The 22,500-nt window shown below is 41.3% G+C and overlaps 1 protein-coding gene across 1 annotated transcript in view; it reads left to right on the top strand.

Annotated features, from left to right (window-relative positions):
• The window catches only part of LOC143294597 (uncharacterized), a 138,805-nt gene that overhangs the window by 109,806 nt on the left and 6,499 nt on the right, over positions 1-22,500 (top strand). The window contains exons 10-17 of the mRNA XM_076605972.1: positions 202-307; positions 1,459-1,552; positions 1,958-2,016; positions 3,235-3,285; positions 6,758-6,816; positions 7,595-7,646; positions 11,115-11,257; positions 22,020-22,112. Of these exons, the coding sequence (XP_076462087.1) occupies positions 202-307; positions 1,459-1,552; positions 1,958-2,016; positions 3,235-3,285; positions 6,758-6,816; positions 7,595-7,646; positions 11,115-11,257; positions 22,020-22,112 (657 nt within the window). The remainder of the gene's footprint in view (positions 1-201; positions 308-1,458; positions 1,553-1,957; positions 2,017-3,234; positions 3,286-6,757; positions 6,817-7,594; positions 7,647-11,114; positions 11,258-22,019; positions 22,113-22,500) is intronic.

Raw genomic sequence — 22,500 nt, 5'->3', positions numbered from 1 at the left:
ACAAACAAACAACAACAAAGCTATACGAAAAGTATGTATGAATAAGTACAACTTTAAGTATACTAAGTATTGAAGTAAATAACTAACGCACTCACAGACTCATCCACTAACTCACCGTCAGTAGTAGACACTGACAGTCGTCTTTTTGTTGTTTTTTCGTTTGTTGGTCTTATCTTCCTTGGTTATTTGTGTACATTCCAGTGGGCAGATAGTTCAAGGCAGTACTCAGCAGACGACAGTGAACACGACAGTGGCGGCACATGTCGCTGTCTACAAAGAACCCGTCAGAATGCGCGACTTTGCCATGGTATATATATATATATATATACATTCTTCCTGATTCGTTTGTGTTAGTTTTTTGGGTTAAACCTTGTTGTCTGGACGTAAAATCACTGTGTTTTTTTTTAAACTCAAAATTGCATCATATCATTGTCCAAAGAACGATCCACAATCAATCGGAGGTCTATCGCAACAAAACCAATTATATTTACCTGTTTTTCAGCCTTTTGAATCACTGCATTTTCTGCAAGTCACAGTGTGGGGTCTGAAAATCAAACACGCCACACTACATGCATCCAGTCGCCGTAAGTTCCGATTAGTTGTGCGCAGCGGATTGACCAGAAAAGAAGGAAAGAAAACGACTGAAATGCAAATAATACAACCGGTAATGTGATTGATTTTGTTTTCAGCTGACCTCCAATCGATTGTGGAACTTTTCTTGGATTGTAATCATTGGATTTTATTTTTGATAAGAATAGTGAATTGCGAGATACATGTCATTTCTCACGCGCCTTTCTGCATAACGCATTATAATTTTCGTTCAAACAAGACCCTTTAGTAAGAATACTAAAATAAGAAATTACCAGTTTGTTTTTTTAATTAAGCATTATAGAATCAGTAGAAAGGATTCGAAGCGATGATGAACGAAGTTTCATCGTAAACAGTTTATTTTAGGCTTTCACGTGCAGGCTGTTTTGTGTATGATTTTTCAGTTTGATCGCATTTTCAACCAATAATTCATCCATGTGCTCATTCATCTATCCATTTGTTCAGTTACTCCTTCTTTGTTTATTTGGTTTTGGGAGCACCTGGTTTTTTTTTCCTCTTGTCTGCTACTCTTGCAGAATAACAAGGGTAACATGATGGTGTAATGTGAAAAGAATGACAAAATGGTTTGAAAGAGAGTTAGAGGGAGAAGAATAATTTTTTTTTATGAAAAAAAAAGATGAAAAAGTGATGATGATGACGATGGGATGTAAATGGGAGTCGGACATCGGACATAGAATGATAATCATAAAGGGTTGAGAATGTCCGATCTTTTTATTGCTGAAGAGTATAAATATCCCATTTCTCATTCATTATTATTAGATTGGTATAATCATGTACATCTGTCTATCTGTCTTCACACATACACGCATGTGTGTGTGTGTGTGTGTGTGTGTGTGTGTGTGTTCACAGGACGCGCGGTTTCCGGAGGGTCTGGGTGCTGGCAGCAACAGAGCAAACTGTGTGCTAGCCCTGCCCATCACTGATGGAAATGGTCTGGTTTTAGGTGAGTTGGTCCGGTACCTCACTGTGTGTGTGTGTGTGTGTGTGTGTGTGTGTGTGTGTGTGTGTGTGTGTGTGTGTGTGTGTGTGTGTGTGTGTGTGTCCAGACGAGTGTTGTGTACCGTTCGAGTCTGCTAGTCGTACGAGCTTGATTTGAGAAAATGCTGCAGTGTGACAACGTTTATATCTGTCTCTTTGTCTGTCTTTTTCTGTTTGTCTGTCTCTCACTTTCTCACTTTCTGCGTGTTCTCTGTACGAAGTGTGTGTTTGTACATTTTCCCTAGTTGTCTGTCTGTTTGTTTATTTGTCTGTCAGTCAGAATGTATGCTGTCAGTTACCTTACGCGTATGTCTGTGATCAGAATGTTCAAATTTACTTTGATATCAGCGTGTTCTGCTCATTCCTGCAGGCGTGGTGGAGTTCTTCAGATATTCTCGCTACAGGGAGTTTTCGGATGAGGAAGAAGAGGTAAGACTTTGACTGTAGACGGATTTGTTTGCACACGTTGGTTGCTAATCAAAATATGATTTTTTTTTCTAAATCTGTACGAAGAAAATGCCGTGGACAGAATTACTCAATTGCACCTTGTTGGGTGGTGATGAAAATGGAACATCTGTTTATTGTTCAGACATATAGACAGACGAAAACACACTCATGTACGCATCACTCTCACGCACCCACCCACCCACTCGCTCACGCACTCACCATACACATACACACATTCACTCACACATACACGCGCTCGCGCTCACATACATACGTAAGCAAACACACACACACACACACACACACACACACACACACACACACACACACCGGGTATCTGCAAACAGGCGGAAAGCGCAAAGAACCCTAGTTACTGTACTTATCGGTTGTTAAATATTTGTCTCCCTTACATCTGATTTCCCTTTCCATTCAATACAACCACAAATCGGGATTCCACCAATGGAAAAATACAGCGACTGCTTTCCCGCTCATCATTCATGTCATAGTCACGTAAAAAAACCAAACCAACTATAGAAAAATGAAAGAGCCAGTCGTCGTGGCGAAGTGGTAAGCCTCGCGGACTTTGGGCTGGGAGGACGCTGGCTGGATCCCCACCAGAGGTGGTTGGGGTTTTGTTTTTTCGGCCCGTGGCCTTACCCAGCGCTGGGTGTGCTGTGGGCTCAAAAGGGAAGACTGGGACCACACATTCAGGGGTCGTCTACTTCATGGATAAATTGCTCAATTTCTTGACCAACACTGCAGGTGTCTGTATCTTACAGCCTGGTTGACGCCGGGGTATATTATCAAGGGGATATATTATGAGAGAACAGCCTCTTTGTTAGTTCCAAACCTAAATGGACCCCCATAGCAGTATTGTCTTCATCCTATCTTTATTTGTCTTTTTATGAAGGACTATGACTCTCAAACTGGGAGGCAAAGTTGCACTGGCTCTAGGTGCTGGGGCCTTGGGGACGAGTTGGCCTTTGGGAACCATCCCAACACCGACTGTCCTGAAACCTTGGCCGAGAGAGTGGGAATGTAACTTGGGCAAGACACTCTCCACTATAATCAAATTCTCGCCTAAATAGTCGGGACAGCAAAACAAAACAAACAAAAAGCATTTATTATGATACCACTTTTGACCACGTTGTTGTTGTTAATATTGTTAATAGTGTTATTGGTGTTGTTGTTGTTGATTAGGTGGCGACCTACATGTTGTTGTGGGCAGACATCTTTGTGGCCTACATGGAGGTAAAGTGACTGACGTGCCCCCGCCCCTACTCCCTCCACAATGCCGCTTGGTTGCTTGGATGCTAGCCCTTTAGCCTCTAACCTAACCTATTGCTGCTTTGGGAATGGTTCTGACTGATTCTGCTTTGGGTGCTAGTTGACTGAAGCGTTTTCTAACCCATTCTAATCCTCTACACCAACCAGTATACTCATCGATACTACCTACTCTTCGATTACTCTTCGATTAGAAGTTGAATTGAATTTCAGAGTTGGGTTTTTTTGGCGGTAGTGTTGTTCTTTCAGCTGCTGGTAGTATGAAGAGTATGGGAGAAGTTTTCAGAACTCGTGTTATTATTGTAATTATTATTGTTTTTATTATTACCATTATCAAGTTTTGTTGTTGTTTTTTTTCCCCGTATCACTGGGTTGTAATTTTCATAGACTGAATCTGATAATACAGCATTTTGATTGTATACAGATAATACCAGGACCCAGTATGCATCAGTACTATGGACCCAGTACATAGGGCCTCAGATGTTTGCATTTCATGTAATGCATTTCATTTTCGTGAAAACACGAATTCATTTTGTAGTCCTCTTCCTGCTTTCGTGTACTCGTCAATCATACAACTGACTTGGCAAAGACAAGAGGTCCAGAATGAAGAATTGTCGATAAAAGTCAACAAAAGCAACAACAACAACAAAGAGAGAGAGAGAGAGAGAGAGAGAGAAGACTGTGCCCCAAATCACCTGTTGACTGTTGTTGTTCACACTGAGCTGACACGTGCACACAGGTAGCGGGAACACTGATGACTTTGGGAAGCGTGGCTTTGTTCTACGCGGAGGTATATTATTACTGTTTCGCTGTCGTTACAGTGCCACCCCCCTTCGTTGTTTTTGTTTTCATTCGTGTTATTCGTTTTGTTTTGTTTTATTTTATTTTGTTTTGTTTTATGTTTGCAATTGGGTGTGATTGTTTTCGAAAACGTATACGCTATTTTCTGTTCGTTTAAAGTATCACTTTGTTCAACGTGATACTTTACACGTTGTTGCTCCTTTTTGTTTGTTTTATTTTCCTTTTGTGTTATATATATATATATATGCTTTGTTATTGACTCTCTCTTACAATAAACCGTTTCACGTGTTTTTGAATATCAATTCTTTTATTATTATTTTTTTTTTTATACATTGAATCGACACAGCACAAATGTTTTTGATATTGTCATTTTATCGTTGGTTTTTTTATATGTTTTTTATTGCATATTTCACTGCACTGTTTGTGATTTTGATTTGATTTTTTCTGTATGGGATTGTTGTGTATAGCATCAGAGTTTCTGCTTTCATTTTGTTGTACACAAAAGTAATGGCTCTTTGTTTCTTTTGTTTTTGAGTTTGTTTGTGTAGTTCTTGAAGTATACAATAATAGCCACGATTTTTCGTTTGTTTGATTTTCGTAAAGATGCGTATGCTGTTTGACTTTATTGTTTCATTTTGTTTTACATAAAAGTAAAGGCTCTTTGTTTCTTTAGTTTTGGGGTTGGTTTGTTTGCGTAGTTCTTGAGGTATACAGTAATAGCCACGATTTTTCGTTTGTTTGTTTTTCGTGAAGATGCGTAGGCTGTTTGACTTCATTGTTTCAGTTTCTTACTTTTTCTTATGAACAGAAACAGACTTTGTGACATTAGTCGTCGATCTATCTGCGTTCTGCGCAGAAATGTACATGAACGGTACCTGTAGATTTGGACTGAGAACACTTGGTATAAATGCACATTCAAGGTGGTGTTTTTTACTGACCTATCCATACTGTCTGCTTGTCCGATTTGTGAGGCTCACAAGGGAAAATGAAATGCATTCTTCATTTCATTGTAAAGATGATATGATAACGTTCGTGAAAAAGGCATCATTGTAAAAACAAATATTGCAAGGAATAAGGATGTCATTGGTGTGTTGAAAACGAAATCTGAGGACGATACAATAAGATCACTCGCGAAGCACATTGCTAAAGCGTATAGTATTCGAAAGAAGAGTAATGTATGTTAATAGCTTCATTACATTCATTTCATGAACTTGAAACAACTAATGGTCGATGATTCTTTATCATTATCATTATTATTGATTTGACTGATTTCTGTTCTGTTTTATTTATTCGTTTTCACCATTATTGTTCTGATTTGCACCCCTATGTTACCAGAGCTGCACGGCTAATGGTTACTGTACAGTGTTCTGTTCTTTCTTTCCGTGTCTCTTTGTCTCCTTCTCGCGTATTGCCTGTCTGTCTGTCTGTCTCTTTCTCCCTCTCTGTCTGTCTGTTTCTCCTCTCTCTCCCCTCCTCCCTTCCCTCCCTCCCTCTCTCTCTCTCCCCCCCCCCTCTCTCACTCCCTGATGTTTTATTCAAGCTTGCGTATTTTCTGTGTCTCCTTTCTCCCCTTATTTCACTTCAACTGGAATGCATTGCTGTTTCGTGCCGATTTCCCCTTTTCAATTCCCAAAATAGTGGAACTTCTTTCTAATCGATCTTTGGTATGCGCACGTTCATTTGTGCATGCACACACACGCACAGACACACACACACAAAGATATACACAGACACACACACACAGACAAAGATAGACACACACACTCACGCACGCACGCACACACACACACACGCAGAACGGGAAGTTATAATCATGAATGCATGAGACATTAGCCTGTCCAAGTAAACAGAAATTATCATGCCAGATTTTGTTTGTTGCTGTTCTGTTTCGCTTCCACATGTTTTAATGCTTTTATGTTGCTTTTGTGTTGGACAGTGCATGAGTATCATAATTAATTAATTAATTGATATTTTTGTGTGTGCGTGTGTGTGTTTGTGTGTGTGTGCGGGAATGAGGTGATGGTGGTGCGGGGAAGGTATGAGTAACTGCCACCTTTCTTTAACCCCTTAGCTGCTGAACATACATGACATGACATCAGAGTAACACTAATCAAAAATGCAGTTACTGTTTTGTTGTTGCTTTCAATTATCCTAAAATGATTTTTTTACTGAACAAAAACAATACAGTCCAACATAAGAAATCCAAAATAAAGTATGGTGACTGTAAAGTCAGTTTTATCAGTCAGATGACAGCCCTTCACTGACGATCATATTAGTTGTCAGTAGTTAATGGATTAATTTACCATTTTGTTTTATTATTGTGATTATTTTGGGTGTGTGTTCGGCAGATGTAAAGTAATGAATGAACTCTTATTCACAAGGAATCAGTTTACAAATCCGTTTATTTTCAGCACTCACCGTTATTTATTTTTTCGCGCAGTAATTCACCATGTATGCGTGCGTGTGTGTTTGGATGGATGTGTGTGTGTGTGTGTGTGTGTGTGTGTGTGTGCAATGTCAGCGTATTTCTTTAAAAAAAAAGAAAAGAAAAGAAAGCCAGACCTGTCCATTGTCATGTCTTCTCATTTCTGGCGTGTGCCTCACCTTTTGATCATGATGACTGTTTGAAATTCAACAGATGCACAACAGCATGACGAGACAACGCAAGTTGAACGAATTCCTCCTGGCTGTTACAAAGTAAGTCATGAAGATGAGAGAGAGAGCGAGAGAGAGAGAGAGTTGGAGGGCGGGGGCTGGGGGTGGGGGCAGCAGGGTGTACTTTTTTGAGGGCGGAAGTATATGTGGGTGGTGGTGGTGATATCATTCCATCGCTTTTCGGAGAAAAAATGGAAGAGAATCCGGTTGTAAAAGGAGGCATGACTGGAATGTTGGTGTTCATATCTTCTCTATGTTTTTCTTTTGTGTTTGACCGTCTGTCTGTCTCTTTCTGTCTTTCGTTCTTTGTTTATCAGCTCTTTAGTCTCTGTTACGTACACACACATTCACACGCACAAACACACACATTCACACGTACACATACGCACGCTCGCGCGCGCGCGCACACACACACACGAACGCACGCACACCCCACAACCCCCCCCCCCCCGTCCCCCCCCCCCACACGCACACACACACACACGCGCGAACGCACGCACGCACGCACACACACACACACACACACACACACACACACACACACACACACACACACACACACACACACACACCTCATACCCCCACACCAAAACACACACATCTTCCAGTTGTTGCCCTCCGCATTGTGACTCCGTGTGTTTTTACTCTTCTAAAATACCACCATACTCTTACGCGAAATGGTTTCCCTTTAAAAAAAAAGAAGACGTTTTATGACTTGGATTGTGTTCAGGGTAGTTTGTATATTCAAATAAACATTGGTGATGATGATGGTGATGATGATGATGTGTGTGTGTCTGTGTCTGTGTCTGTGTGTGTGCAGGTCCATTTTTCAAGACATCGTTAGTATGGACACTGTAATCATGAAGATCATGGTAAGTTTGTGGGCACTCTCTCTTTTCCCGCCCCCCCTCTCTCTCTCTCCCTCTCTCTCTCTCTCTCTCTCTATATATATATATATATGTATGTATATATATATATATCTATATATATATATATATATATGTATGTGTGTGTGTGTGTGTGTGTGTAAATGATATATATATATATATCAATTTATATATATGTGTCATGTGTGCGTTTATGCTCTGTCTCTCTCTCTATCTGTGTGTGTGTGTGTGTGTGTGTTGTTTCTTTTGTATTTTTTTATATTCATATTTCAACCCGATACTTAAGATGAATATCATGAAACATTAGATTGTAGAATTTGTTTGTGAGTCACAGAGTGTCAGTATGGGCATATGTCTTTCCATCTATGTATTAAAAAAATATTCGTGAAATAAATGCTTAATACGCATGGGAGCAAATGTTATGTAACCTTTGTGAATAGTCGAACGTTGTGGACTACTATTGCGTGTTTGTATGTGTGTTTATATGTGGATGGTTGTGTGTGTGTGTGTGTGTGAGAGAGAGAGAGAGAGAGAGACTGGGTATTTTGCATGTTGTAAATTATCCAACAAACAGTCGTTAACCCCTTTGCTGCTTAGCCTTGTCGTGAAATGAGATCACTGAGCGTGACCTGAATTTGAAGTCCACCCACTGCATTTGTGTACTTGTCAGTGATATAACTGACTTTACTGAACGAAAGCAAAGATAAGTCCAAAACAAAGAACGGCGACTGACATCCTGACCTGGGCAATATCTACATTTCTCTTCCTCATGAACTTTTCTGTTAAAAGACAGAAAAAAAGTTGAAAGTTGGTTAATAACATCGTAATGTGTACTCTTTATTTCTTACCCTCCATTCCTATACCGGCCTTTGTTACATCTCTTGATAGGGCAAGTAATGTATAGCATACATTACAATGTTATTCCAACAAATTTACAATTTTTCCGTCTTCGGAACGAAACTGAGAGGAAATAACACAGGGCAAGAAATGTAGATGTTGCCCTGACCTGTAGGCTCTGTCTAATCAGAAGTGAGGTTATGACAGCCTTTCGCGGACGAGCGTACTTGTCATCTGCAGTCAAGGGGTTAATAGCTGAGTGATATTTGTCATGATCGTCGGCTTTGTTGTTGTCAGGAGGCATTCTGTTCATGTCCATTTGCGTATCGTAGTGTTCCCTTCGTGTCAAACCTGCTCCCCACCCCCACCCCAACCCCCGTCCTGTGTCCGGCAATCGTGTAGTTCCTCCAGTCTTGCGCACCCCTCCAACGAAACTTGGTTGACTGGAAAATGTTGGGTAGGGTAGGGAGGTTGGGGTATGTGTTAGAATTAACATGGTTATGTTGTGGGAGCATTCCTCTTTTTCTTTTTCTTCTCTCTCTCTCTCTGTCTGTCTGTCTCTGTGTGTCTCTCTCTCTGCTGTTGAAGTATTACAGCATCATCACCTTCATCATCACCATCAAAATCATCATCAACTTTTTTCTTCTCTCTCTCTCTGTGTCTGTCTGTCGGTCTGTTTCTTTCTCTCTCTCTCTCTCTCTCTCTCTCTCTCTCTTTGGCTCCCCCCCCCCCCCCAATCCATCCCTTCATCCTCCCTTTCCCTCACTCAAGTTTGTTGTTTGTGTGTGTATGTGTGTGTGTGTGTGTGTGTGTGTGTGTGTGTGTGTGCGCACAAAAACTACGCTATGGCTTCCTCTTATTGTCTGCCTGATTTGAGCAACTGAATGTTAACTGCCACAAAATCAGTATACTAAAACCTGTATATCAGGCGCGTGAAAAGTATATCGAGGGCTAATTTTACGTTTCGCTGGTTACAAAATAGACTTAAGTGCCGAACATAAACAGGGATTGTGATTTTTTTTAAAGTCTCCAGACGATGTGTCCCATCGCTTGAGGCCATTGTTTGACAGTCTCTCGCGGATTCATCACGCTGGTGTTTTCATATAAACATTTGTGTAAAGTGAACCGTATTCAGGTCATTGTTTGGGATCAAAAGGATTGTGTGTCCAGTATTTTTTCTGTTGTCGTCACCTGTGATTTTCTTTGGAACATTACAATCTAAACTTTTTGAATGTATTGTATTGTATTGTATTACTTTTTTCACAACAGGTTTCTCCGTGGTAAACTCGGGGGGAGCAGGTTGCTGCAGTGCAGTGCCACTGATACATTTATTTCCTCCCTTTTCTCGTATGCATGTATACTTGTTTTGCCGTCAAAATGGATTTTTCAACGGGATTTTGCCAGGGAGAAAACCGCTGGTTGTATTAGGTTCTTTGACGTGCTCAGTGTGCATCAGTGCTGCACGCGGGGACCTCTGTTTATTATCGTCCCATCCGAAAGACTGCTGCAGAATTGTGTTCAGTGGTTGAGAATTGTGACTCAGCAGTGATGCCCTGCCCTTTCAAACATGTACGTTTATTGGTTGCCAGTATCCTGCCTCGGACTCGATTAGTTGGAAAATGTCTTCAGAAGACAAGTGAGCTGTCCAAGAAAGAAAAAAAAACAACAACTATGATTAGTGACTGTGAATATTTTCACATTGGATGGAAGAGTTGAACAAATGCAGTAAGAATAACTAACTAAATGAATAAATGATTAAATGAATAAGTAAATAAATTGATAAACGAAAAGAAAAAAAAGAACACCTTACGTCTGCATTACAGTTTAGTTTGATTTCAGTAAGAGATGGCCACGGTTTTGTGTGTGTGTTTTTTTTTTATTCAATTATTATTGTGGCACCCTGATATTCTTACTGAAAACGACTTGTATGTCTAGCGCATATGAAGCAGGCTTTAAAGAAACCTCAAACCAGTGTGGCATGTAGGCTAAATAGGCTTGTGTTTTGATCATACAAAGCCAGGCAGTGTTGATATGTGTGTGTGGTGGATACTTAGCTAGATGTGTGTGAATGCATTCATTTTATCGCGGTATGATATTGTGTGTGCTGGCCCATATATATGTTTCCACTAGTTTGAAAATAATTCAGCACAATAGCTCACGTGTATTCTGTGTGGTTTTGAATGAAACAGCTTCCGTTCAAGTCATATATACGATATATATACATGTACTAATATTACGTGTTGTGTGTTTTGTACGGAGAGGGGGACGGCGAGTTGAAGGCGATTTTTATGTAGAAATGTCACAGTGCGCGCGCGCGCGCGCGTGTGTATATGTGTGTGTGTGTGTGTGTGTGAAAGAAAGAGAGAGAGTGAGTATGTGTATATTTTTCATGGGAGAGAAGAGAGACAGCTTAGCACATTCCACTGGCTAACCACCTCACTACCCCCACAATCCCCCCACCTCCCTCCCACGAGTGTCGTTTGAAGTGTGAAGTAGCCATCTAACATCCTCGCACCGCTGTTGAGTGTTGTTTGTTTTTTGCTTCTTCTCCCAACCATCCCAACCCCACAAATTCCGCTCCCCTCCACCACCCATCTCCACCACCTCCACCTCCAGAACTATGCCCAAAAGCTGGTCAGCGCCGACAGGGCGTCCATCTTTCTCCTGGACCGCAAGGCGCAAGAGCTGTACGCCCGAATCTTTGATGTGGGCAGCCAGTCGGGCACAGGGCTCTCCGATGCCCATCACAGAGAGATCAGGTTCGAATCCTCGCTTCGTACGTGTAGCGCGCTTTGGGGGCGGTCCCGCCTGGCTGTTTTGCTGTTGCTGTGTGTCGAGGTGTGAGGGAAAACCACGGGTCACCTTTGTTTTGTTTTCTGTGGTGTAGCGTATGTGGGTTTGTCCGAACGCAGTGACGCCCCCTTGAGAGACTGAAACTGAAACTGGAGTATGAGTTTGCTAGCTTCGGTTTTGAAGGTTTACACTAAAGAAAAATATTTGGGAAAGTTTAAAGATAACAAATGGAGAAACTCTTTTAAAAACAACAACTGTAGGTTGTAAAATAAGACTTTAAGTGAAATGACACGTCAAATGATAGGGACATGGACAAGCCCAGAGCTTCCTTTTTGATGAGGTCTGGGGTTTGTTCCAATGTGCCTTTTATTTATCGTGTGTGCTGGCTGAATCGGTAGCATGAGCAGCATTGACTTGAAGGTGAGTACCTTGTAAATAGTTACCACTCTTTATTTTTGTTTAAGACTTAACTTTGATGAGAGCTGTCACACGTTTCACACAATAGGTCTTTCTTCAGGGTCTGTGGAAAATGGAAATGACAGTGGAGGTAAAGGCGGGACCTCAGATAAGATAGATAAATGAATGAGGAAACAAATGAATGAATGAAATGAATGCCTGAAAGGTTCCTTACTCCCAAATAAGATTTTGCCGAGTTTGTGGAGCACCCGTTTATGATTATTTAATGGTTTTATATTGCCACGCTGTCAGCAAATGAAAGGGAAGGTAATTTTCAAGTATGCTTTGAATGGTTAATTGCTGTAGTAATTATTTCTAGCATCATGAATTGAAGAAAACTGTGTCTTAATTATTTTTTAAATTGATAGATTATCCTCATTAGCAAGTGGTCATATATGTGATTTTTCCGGAAATGATTGAACTGAGCTTGAGAAAAAACAACAACGATGCGGTAATCTGCATTTTACAACACAAAGCATAAAACAAAGTTTAGTATTTATTTAAATCAGAAAATGCACTTGATTTGGCGCCCTAATACAAGGACGTATTTATGCAAATAAAAAAGTGAAAAAAAGGATGGAGACCCCACTAAAAAAAAAAAAAAAAAAAAATTGTGTAAAATATATGAAGGTAGAGTCCCCAATATTTTTTTTTTAAGAGACATATTTTTGCGTATTTTGCCAAACATGATTCCACTTCTCAGTCATATAAAGAGAGCAGATACATCATCTTCCTGTTGCAGTTTCAAAGAATAGTGTTGAACAGCAAAACGAAAGGTTGTCCGTGGTTTTGGTTCAGGCTTTTTCTGACACAACAATGCTTTGCTGACAAACTGCATGGGCATTCCTCGAACGCTTCCCTGCTGGCTGCTTGTTCATTGATTAATGTTTTCTTATGTTCTGTTTTCTGCATTTTTATTTCACTTTTTCACTTCCAGTATGTTTTCTTCCATGTCGGCAATAACCTCTTCCTGTTTCTGAATATTATCATATTTTTGCCTCTCGCTTTGCTTGTCATGTATTATATTCACCAGCGCCGACGCACTTTCACCGTTGTTTTAAGCTTTATTTAAGTAAATTTTTTGTATGTTTTTTTTCCCCTTTATTCAACGTAGTTTCCACAGTGTACATTAACATTCGGGTAAGATCTTAGGAGGGGTGGTCAAATATATCAGGTATCTTACTTTCTCGTACCGTCCTCCACCCCCCTACCCCTCCACCCCCTTCCATCGCCTCCTCTCTCTGTGTCTCAGTGTATGTGTCTGACTTCCGTGTTGTTTTGGTTTTCTGTTTCCTGCGTGCCACCTTGTTACTCGTGTGAAGTAAGTGATGTACCCGCCTCCACCTCTACACCCTCCCCCCACCTGTACTGCCACCTCCCACCGCCGCACCCCCAACTCCCAATCACCGACTAATACACTTTCCTGTCCCCTACCATCCAGGCTTTACTGTCTTGATCTACCGAATCATTCATCAGCGCACACACATTCTCTCTTCGTGTGACTAAGAATGAAACTTGACCTTCTTCTCTGTCTGTCTGTCTGTCTCTCTCTCTCTTCTCTCTCTTGTGCTGCGTGTGACCATGGGTTCACTGGGGGCATGTGCTGTCGTTGCCCTCCCACTTCCTCCTCCTCCTCACCTTTCCTCTTGGCTTGGATCGGTCAGAACTTTGCCAAGACGCTGGTCAGTGCTGATCGGGCCTCTCTCTTTATGGTGGACGCTCGCTCCAAAGAGCTGTTCGCCAGAATCTTTGACACGGGGGCCGAGGATCAGACCCGGGTACAGCAGGAGATCAGGTAGATATTATTGATGTGTGTATGTGATATGGTTATACGTGTGACAACATTACAATGGTATATTATGGAGGATAATTTTATAGGCAGATGTGTGTATTGTACAACAGTGGTGTGTGGAGGAGATCACAGCTAGATACGAGTAATCAATTAGTTACCTTACATGGGAGAGTGGAAAAGTCTTTATTTGTGTGTTAATTTCTATTTATGATTTATTGCTTATTATTTCTTTGTTTATATATATATATATATATATATATATATATATATATATATTAGAGAGAGAGAGAGATTTGTGTTACCTGGTTGAATGAATGTCTGACTGTAATTAATTGGTGCTTTCTGACTCACTTGTGTAAACAAAGTGAGTCCATGTTTTAACCCGGTGTTCGGTTGTCTCTCTCTCTCTCTCTCTCTCTCTGTCTGTGTGTGTGTGTGTCCGTGTAAACTTTAACATTGCCATTTTCTCTGCAAATACTTTGTCAGTTGACACCAGATTTGGCATAAAAATAGGAAAAATTCAGTTCTTTTCAGTCTTGTTTGAAACAATATTGCACCTCTGGGATGGGCACAAAAATAAAAAAAGAAGCCAAATTTTATGCAAACTGAATTTACTGTACATGTTATATTTATATTTTTTTATTCTCTAAGCTTGGCACTTTGATATGATATTCTGACACAGCATCACGAGCAGTCATTTTTATCATTTTTTGTTCAAACAGGAACTTCTTTTGCTAAGCACGAAAGTTATATTTCTGGTGCATGTCTTTGGTGCAGATAGTAAAAAAAAGGGACATTAATCTGTAATTAATACTAGCTGGGTTAATTTGCTTTAAACTGATCTTTCTCATCTTAAACATTACATTTTGAAATTATACTCAGTACATAAAAAGCTCGTGAGCTTTACTTTCAGTGTACAGGGCTTTCACTATGTTCATTCGCCCATGTGGTCTTTTTCGGAAAATACTCAAATCAATACTACGAGTGGACTTTGTAGATCTATTGGCTGAGCCCTGAAGGTCATGGGCAAAAATCAGTTGCGTACACATATTTATACATATTCAAAGCGCATGTTCATATTCTCGCGAACGCGACGGACGCCATTTTGTTTCAAGTTGTTGACCAGCCCGTTCAATCCTATATTCAATCAACAATACACAATAACATGTGATGGAAAGTTGGAGAAGGAGACCGTTAAATATTTATTCAGAGAAAGATTTGTGAATGCATCATCACTTACTGGATTATGCCCCAAACTGCCATAAAAATATCGACAAAATCAGTCGGAATTCAAAGTTAAAAATAATAAACTATGAGAGTTAATACCCTTGATGAAACGTAAAAATTTCCAGTCTTGACTTTACTCAAAATGAAGTCCTTTTCACTTCATACGACGTTTAGAAGTACTTGTACTTGGCTCTACATCTTATTAGTTTATCAAAATACTCAATTTTCATATCAACTTTAAAACTATAAAAATAGAATGAACATAAAAGAGAAATTGAATCGACCGTGTTGTACATTCCCTGCGGGTGTAACTAAACTTGTACATCTATCTAGATCCAGAGAAAACGGCTAACTATTGCAGTGTGATTGCGGCGATAGCCACGTCTCCTTTACCGCGGACTTAAAAAGAATGTTTAATTCCCCATAAAGATTTTTTGAATGCCCAAGATACACCAGAATAATATGATTTAAACAGCGTTCTCACTGCGAATACTGCAATCGATTTATCGCCCTTAAAAAAGCATGTTTAGATATTAAGTTTTTGAGCGTCAGTTAAGGAGCCACGTTAGTGTATTGGGTAAGACAGTTTCTTCTCACCCGAACACGGGGGTTCGAATCTGCCTTCAGGACATTTTTTTTTAACCCGAAGCTTTCTAATAACAAATACAGAACACATTTTAACGATTAGATTTTTTTTAAAGTGTATCACAAGTGAGTCTTGAAGGCCTTGCTTCTCTTGTTTTCTTTGTATTCGTGGAATATTGTAATTGTAATATGAGGTCTGTCTGTGTGTGTGTCTGCGTTTGTCTGTATCGAATGCACACACACACACACACACACACACACACACACACACATACACGGACAGACTGATATATATATATATATATATATATAGAGAGAGAGAGAGAGAGAGAGAGAGAGAGAGGAGAATGGGGTGGGGGGAGAGGGGAGAGCGAAGAGAGAAACGTGAAGAATGTACTGAAATACAGTGAATACATTACTCCCTGTTCTTGTTTTCGTATGTTGTGCTTTTTCAGTTCTCTCAATTTCTTCTTTATTTTTTGTTTGCATTTAACCTGCTCCTTTTCACCCCGTCTTGTCTTTCCCCCCTTTCAAAACTTTCTCTTCTGCTACTCAGCATGACTCCTACTTGTCCACAAGACCTGTCTGCGTTTCGTGGTCTTTGTACACGTATTTTGCTGATTTGTGCTTCACGATTTGCTCTTTGTGTCTGTCAATACGATGGCTGAAAAAAACAGTGCTCTGCTGTCCAGTACTGTCCTCATGACGTTACTACTCTGTTGCGAATGCTTTTGTGTTATTCTTTTTATTATAATTATATTTTCATTGGCACTTCATCTCTCTTTTTTCTTCTTGTTTTGGGGTGGGGGGAGGCGATTTCCTTTTCTTTTAAGTTTTCGTTTCTTTTCGTTTCTTTTTCTATATTTTTTTTATTTCTATATATCTTAATACTTTTACCACTACGGAAGAACTGTGTGAAAATGCGTCTCTTTCTCTCTCTCTCCCCCTCGCTCTCTCAGTATATATATATATATATATATATATATATATAGATATATATATATATATATATGTGTGTGTGTGTGTGTGTGTGTGTGTGTGTGTGTGTAGTTGTGATATTGAATATAAAAAACGTATGTTCTTTTTTTCTACTGCAATCCCAAGTATGCCAGTAAGATTTGGTGTTGGGAAAGGCCATTAAAACTCTCAGTGTTGTGTGTGAGTATGTGAATACGTGTGTGTCTGTGTGTGTGTGTGTGTGTGTGTGTGTGTGTGTGTGTGTGTGTGTGTGTGTGTGTGTGTGTGTGTGTGTGTGTGTGTGTGTGTGTGTGTGCTTTGACAGCAAATTCTCATAAAACTGTGAAACATTTTAGATGTAACTTGAACCATTGCCCAGTATGATTATATAGACTTGTATGATTATATTCATTATTGCAGTATATATTTTAAGATTGTATATTTATTTGATCTTGACCATGGTCGAAGATAACAAGATCAGCTAAAGGTTTTAACCATTTATTATGATGATGAAGATTATGACTAAGATTGTGATTATGTTGAATAGAAATTAGTATGTGCCTAACAGTTCTTATTCTGCTTTCATAGTTTATAAATATCTGTTGCTTGGTCGTTATTTTACTGAACGTTGCAATAATACAAAGTCTGTATGTAGTATTAGCGATCAGTAACCTCGGGGGAAACACTGTTTGTTTAGATAACTTTTTATTCTAAAGTTGAAGACACAGTTCATGAATTAATGTAAATAAAGTACATGTGTCGCACTGTTCCAAACAGATTTGAAAAAAGAGCAAACACATACAGCAACCAGATAGTTATCTTTAAGTTTTGCAACATGTACTGATTGTTTTTCAGATGAAAGCTGGTTTTTCTTCTTCTTTGTTTGTTTGTTGTTGTTGTTGTTGTTGTTGTTGTTGTGTGTGTGTGTTTATTTATTATTTTATATTTTGTACCGATCGTTTATAACAGTTCTCAAACTTACTTTTCATTAACTTGGTATGGGCGGCCATTCGATACCCAAGCCGACAAATCATCGACAGAGACGTCATTTTAAAGGGATCAGACTAAAACACGACAGTTAAAATGCAGAATGAAGGTACCACAATATGCGCGTCAGTCATGGAGTAACAGAAATCTAGTTGTATATTGTGTTCATCGAGCTCATGCTTGTATTTCAATTCTTTCGGGAAATAAGTTTTAAATCAATAGTAATAGAAAAATTAAATGGGTCGTCTGTTTTGTTTTGTACCCCGTCTCCCCCCCCCCCCTCCCCCGGCCCCCCGCCCCCCACAACCCCGCCCCCCTATCAATCCCATTGACTGAACTTTTGATTCAAAACAGTGTTTGCATCTTTCTTTCAGCATCTTTTCCAAGTTTTTTTCCCCAAAAGCATTGCATATATGTATATGTATATACATGTGTATGTGTATGTGTGTGTGTTATTGAAGACATGGTTGATGGTGTTGTGTGCCATCGCATAAAACGAAGAAGAGAGAAAATGTTTTGTATTATCCAGTCTAAGGCAAATGCTAATGCACTTGAACACTGTTATTGAAAACATTAAACACTATGAACATGAAACCTGGAGTCCAAAAGCATTGTGACAGTCCGAAATACCAGAACGATACTGTGGATGAATAATAGACATGAACTGAGTAGTAAATATATGTGAAACGTTGAATGGGCTGTGATGTTCATTGACTGTTGATGTGTTTGCGTGATAGGGTACAGTGGGTCATTAATGAACGGCACTAGTTGCATCCGAACTCGCCAGATACAACATTGACATCGCAGCCTTGAGTGAGACTCGGCTTGCAGGTGAAGGCGAGCTCTGTGAACGGGGATCTGGTTACACCTTCTTCTGGAGTGGACGAGGAAGCGAAGAGCGACGTGAGGCTGGCGTTGGTTTTGCAGTAAAAACAGCACTTGTCAGCAAGCTAGCTGGAATCTCAAAGGGAGTCAACGATAGGCTTATGACCATGAAACTCCCACTGGCATCTGGCCAGAAGCACCTCACCATTGTCAGTGCCTACGCCCCAACCATGACCAACCCGGATGAAGTGAAGGCGATGTTCTACGAGGACCTTCACTCTGTCATTGCTGCTATCCCTAAAGCAGACAAGCTCATCATTCTTGGGGACTTCAATGCTAGAGTTGGCTCTGACTACATCTCCTGGGATGGAGTCATTGGAAAGCACGGTGTGGGCCACTGCAACCCAAATGGATTGCTTTTGCTTCAGACCTGTGCAGAGCACGAACTGCTGATAACCAACACAGTTTTCTGCCTCCCTACCCGTAACAGGACGTCATGGATGCACCCTCGCTCAAAGCATTGGCATCTCATCGATTATGTCATCGTCAGGAAAAGGGATAGGCAAGATGTACGTGTAACAAAGACCATGTGCGGCGCCGAGTGTTGGACAGACCATCGCCTTGTAGTCTCGAAGCTGAATATTCGAATCCAGCCCAAGAGACGCCCCCAAGGCCAGAAGGCTCCAAAACGGCTCAACATCGCTAAGCTGAAAAACATCACCATCAAACAGTCCTTTGTGGAGCTGCTGGAAGATCGTCTGGAATCCGCCTCTCTGGACAACCAGAATGTGGAGTCTGACTGGAGGACCCTGCGTGAGCTGATCTATAGTACAGCTTCAGAGACCCTGGGACCCATGTCCAGAAAGCACAAAGACTGGTTTGAGGAAAACTGTGATGAAATCAAGCAGCTTCTGGATGAGAAACGCCGTCTGCATCAAGCCTACCTGAGCAACCCAAAGTCCACATCAAAAAAGGATGTGTACGATGCCATCCGCAGGACTGTTCAGCAGAAGTTACGCCAGATGCAGGATAAGTGGCTGAGTGACAAAGCTGATGAGATCCAGGGATATGCTGACAGGCACGATATGAAGAGGTTCTATGATGCCTTAAAAGAAGTCTACGGCCCCACATCCTCAGGATCATCCCCCCTCCTCAGTGCAGATGGGAATACCTTGATCACCGAGAAGGAGAAAATTCTCGAACGCTGGGCTGAGCACTTCAACAGTGTCTTAAATCGCCCTTCCTCCATAAATGATGAAGCCATAGACCATCTCCCACAAGTCCCCATCAACGAAGCACTGGACGATCCGCCAACACCTTTTGAGACCCAGAAAGCAATTCGTCTGCTATCCAGTGGCAAAGCACCTGGCTCAGACTCCATACCAGCAGAGGTCTACAAGGATGGAGGCACTGTGCTGACTGAGAAGCTCCATCAGCTGTACTCACTCATTTGGAAAGAAGAGACGATCCCCCAGGATTTCAAAGATGCATCTATCATTCACTTGTACAAGCGAAAGGGGAACCGGCAAGCCTGTGATAACCATCGGGGCATTTCCTTGCTCTCCATCGCAGGCAAGATACTTGCCAGGATCCTACTAAACCGCCTCACAGCACACCTTGACCAAGGTCATTTGCCTGAGAGCCAATGTGGATTCCGGAAAGAGCGCGGAACCACCGACATGGTGTTTGCTGCAAGGCAGCTGCAAGAGAAATGTCAGGAGCAAAATGCTGATCTGTTCTCCACCTATGTCGACCTCACTAAGGCCTTCGACACCGTGAGTAGAGAGGGACTGTGGAAGATCATGGCCAAGTACGGATGCCCTCGGAAATTTATTTCCTTGGTCAGCCAATTCCATGAAGGCATGCAGGCTCGAGTCCAGGACAAAGGCGAAACATTTGCTCCTTTTGCTGTCACAAATGGTGTCAAGCAAGGCTGCGTCCTGGCTCCAACGCTGTTCAGCCTCATGTTCTCTGCAATGCTTACTGATGCCTTCAGAGATGACGATGTTGGAATCGGCCTAAAGTACCGAACAGATGGTAAGTTGTTTAACCTCAGAAGGCTTCAAGCAAAAACGAAGGTCATGACAGACATCATCAGAGACTTTTTGTTTGCTGATGATTGTGCCCTCGATGCTGGATCTGAAGCTGACATGCAACTCAGCGTTGACAAGTTTGCCACTGCCAGCAGGAACTTCGGCCTTACCATCAGCACGAGGAAAACTGAAGTTCTCCATCAGCCAGCCCCAGGGAAACCCTACGTTGAGCCCAACATCACAGTCAACGGTCAGAGACTCAGTGCGGTGGAGCGGTTCACATACCTTGGCAGCACACTGTCACGAAATGCGACCATCGACGATGAAGTGAACGTCAGGATTGCAAGAGCAAGCGCAACTTTTGGTAGACTCGGTGCAAATGTCTGGAACAGAAGAGGCATTAGTCTTGAGACCAAGCTAAAGGTCTACAGAGCAGTAGTTCTCCCCACATTACTGTACGCCTGCGAAACTTGGACAGTGTACCAACGACATGCCAAGAAGCTGAACCACTTCCACACAACATGCCTCAGGAAGCTACTGAACATCAAGTGGCAAGACAAGACCCCAGACACAGAGGTGCTCGCAAAAGCCACCCTTCCCAGCATCTTCACCATCCTGATGCAGTCCCAGCTTCGCTGGGCTGGACACGTGGCGCGCATGCCAGACCATCGGCTGCCCAAAAGGCTTTTCTATGGCGAGCTGCAACAAGGGAAGAGATCACACGGAGGTCAGAAGAAGCGCTTCAGAGATACTCTGAAAGTCTCTCTGAAAGCGTTTGATATCAACCCTGGCTCCTGGGAGGAATCTGCAGTGGACCGTGACAAATGGCGTGCTGCTGTGCACAAAGGCGCCAAGTTGTGCGAGGCCAACAGGACTGCTGCAGCTGTTCAGAAGAGGCAGGCCAGAAAGTCACGGCCAAACAAGCTCCCTGACAATGGTATGCCTGTCTTTGTCTGCCCCAACTGTCAGCGAACATTTCGTGCGCAGATTGGACTATTCAGCCATCTGCGCATTCACAGATAGATTCATGAGCATCCTCCCCCCCACCCCACCACCACCCTCCCCCCATCCCCCAGCTGGATGACAACGATGGTCATCATCGATCTCGATGGACACACACCAATGAACTCAGTAATTATGTGGTGAATATATGTGAAATGTTGACTTGCTTGTTTTTGATAATCATTGACTGTTAATGTGTTCGCGTGATGATACTGTTGGTGAATAATGAACGAAGTAATTAAGTACATGAATGTATATGAATGTATATGAAATGTTGACTTGGTGATATTTGTTGTTTATATTTATTTATTTATTTTGTTTATTTCTTTCTTTCTTTCTTTATTTTATTATTATTATTATTATTATTATTTAATTAATTAATTAATTTTTTCTCTCAAGGCCTGACAAAGCGCGTTGGGTTACGCTGCTGGTCAGGCATCTGCTTGGCAGATGTGGTGTAGCGTATATGGATTTGTCCGAACGCAGTGACGCCTCCTTGAGCTACTGAAACTGAAACTGACTGTTGATGTGTTTGCGTGTGATACTATACTGTGGGTGAATTATGAACTGAGCAATTTAGTAGTAAATGTATGTGAAAGGTTATTTTTATGTTTATTGTCTGTTGACGTGTTTGCATGATACGATACTATGGGAGAACAGTTAACTAAGTAATTATGTGGTAAATGTATATGAAATCTTGACATGGTGATTTTTGATGATCATTGACCGTTGATGTGTTTGCTTGATGCGGCACAGTGGGGTCAGTAGTGAACTAAGTAATTATGTTGTGGATATATGTGGAATGTTGATTTGTTTATTTTTGATAATCATTGGCTGTTGATGTCTTTGCGTGATGACATGTAGGTTCCCCATGGATAAAGGAGTCGCGGGTCACGTGGCATCCACTGGGGAAATCCTCAACATCCCCGATGCTTATGCCGACAACCGTTTCAACAGGTGATGGATCATTTTGTCTGTCTGTCTTTGAATTTGTCTCTGCTGACAGTCGTTTGAACATATGATGGATCATTTTGTCTGTCTTTGTCTGTCTCTGCCGACAATCGTTTTAACATGTGATGGATCATTTTTTTCTGTCTGTCTTTGTCTTTGTCTCAGTCTCTGCTGACAACCGTTTTAACAGGTGATGGATCATTTTGTCTGTCGGTCTTTGCCTTTGTCTGTCTCTGCCGACAATCGTTTCAACAGGTGATGGATCATTTTGTCTGTCTTTGTCTTTGTCTCTGTCTCTGTCTCTGCCGACAACCGTTTTAACATATGATGGATCATTTTGTCTGTCGGTCTTTGTCTGTCTCGGCCGACAACCGTTTCAACAGGTGATGGATCA

This window comes from Babylonia areolata, chromosome 20 (assembly GCF_041734735.1).
Source record: "Babylonia areolata isolate BAREFJ2019XMU chromosome 20, ASM4173473v1, whole genome shotgun sequence".
Classification (NCBI taxonomy): Eukaryota; Metazoa; Mollusca; class Gastropoda; order Neogastropoda; family Buccinidae; genus Babylonia; species Babylonia areolata.
Note: the sequence above shows the minus strand (reverse complement) of the source record. Positions and strands in the feature narration are given on the sequence as shown.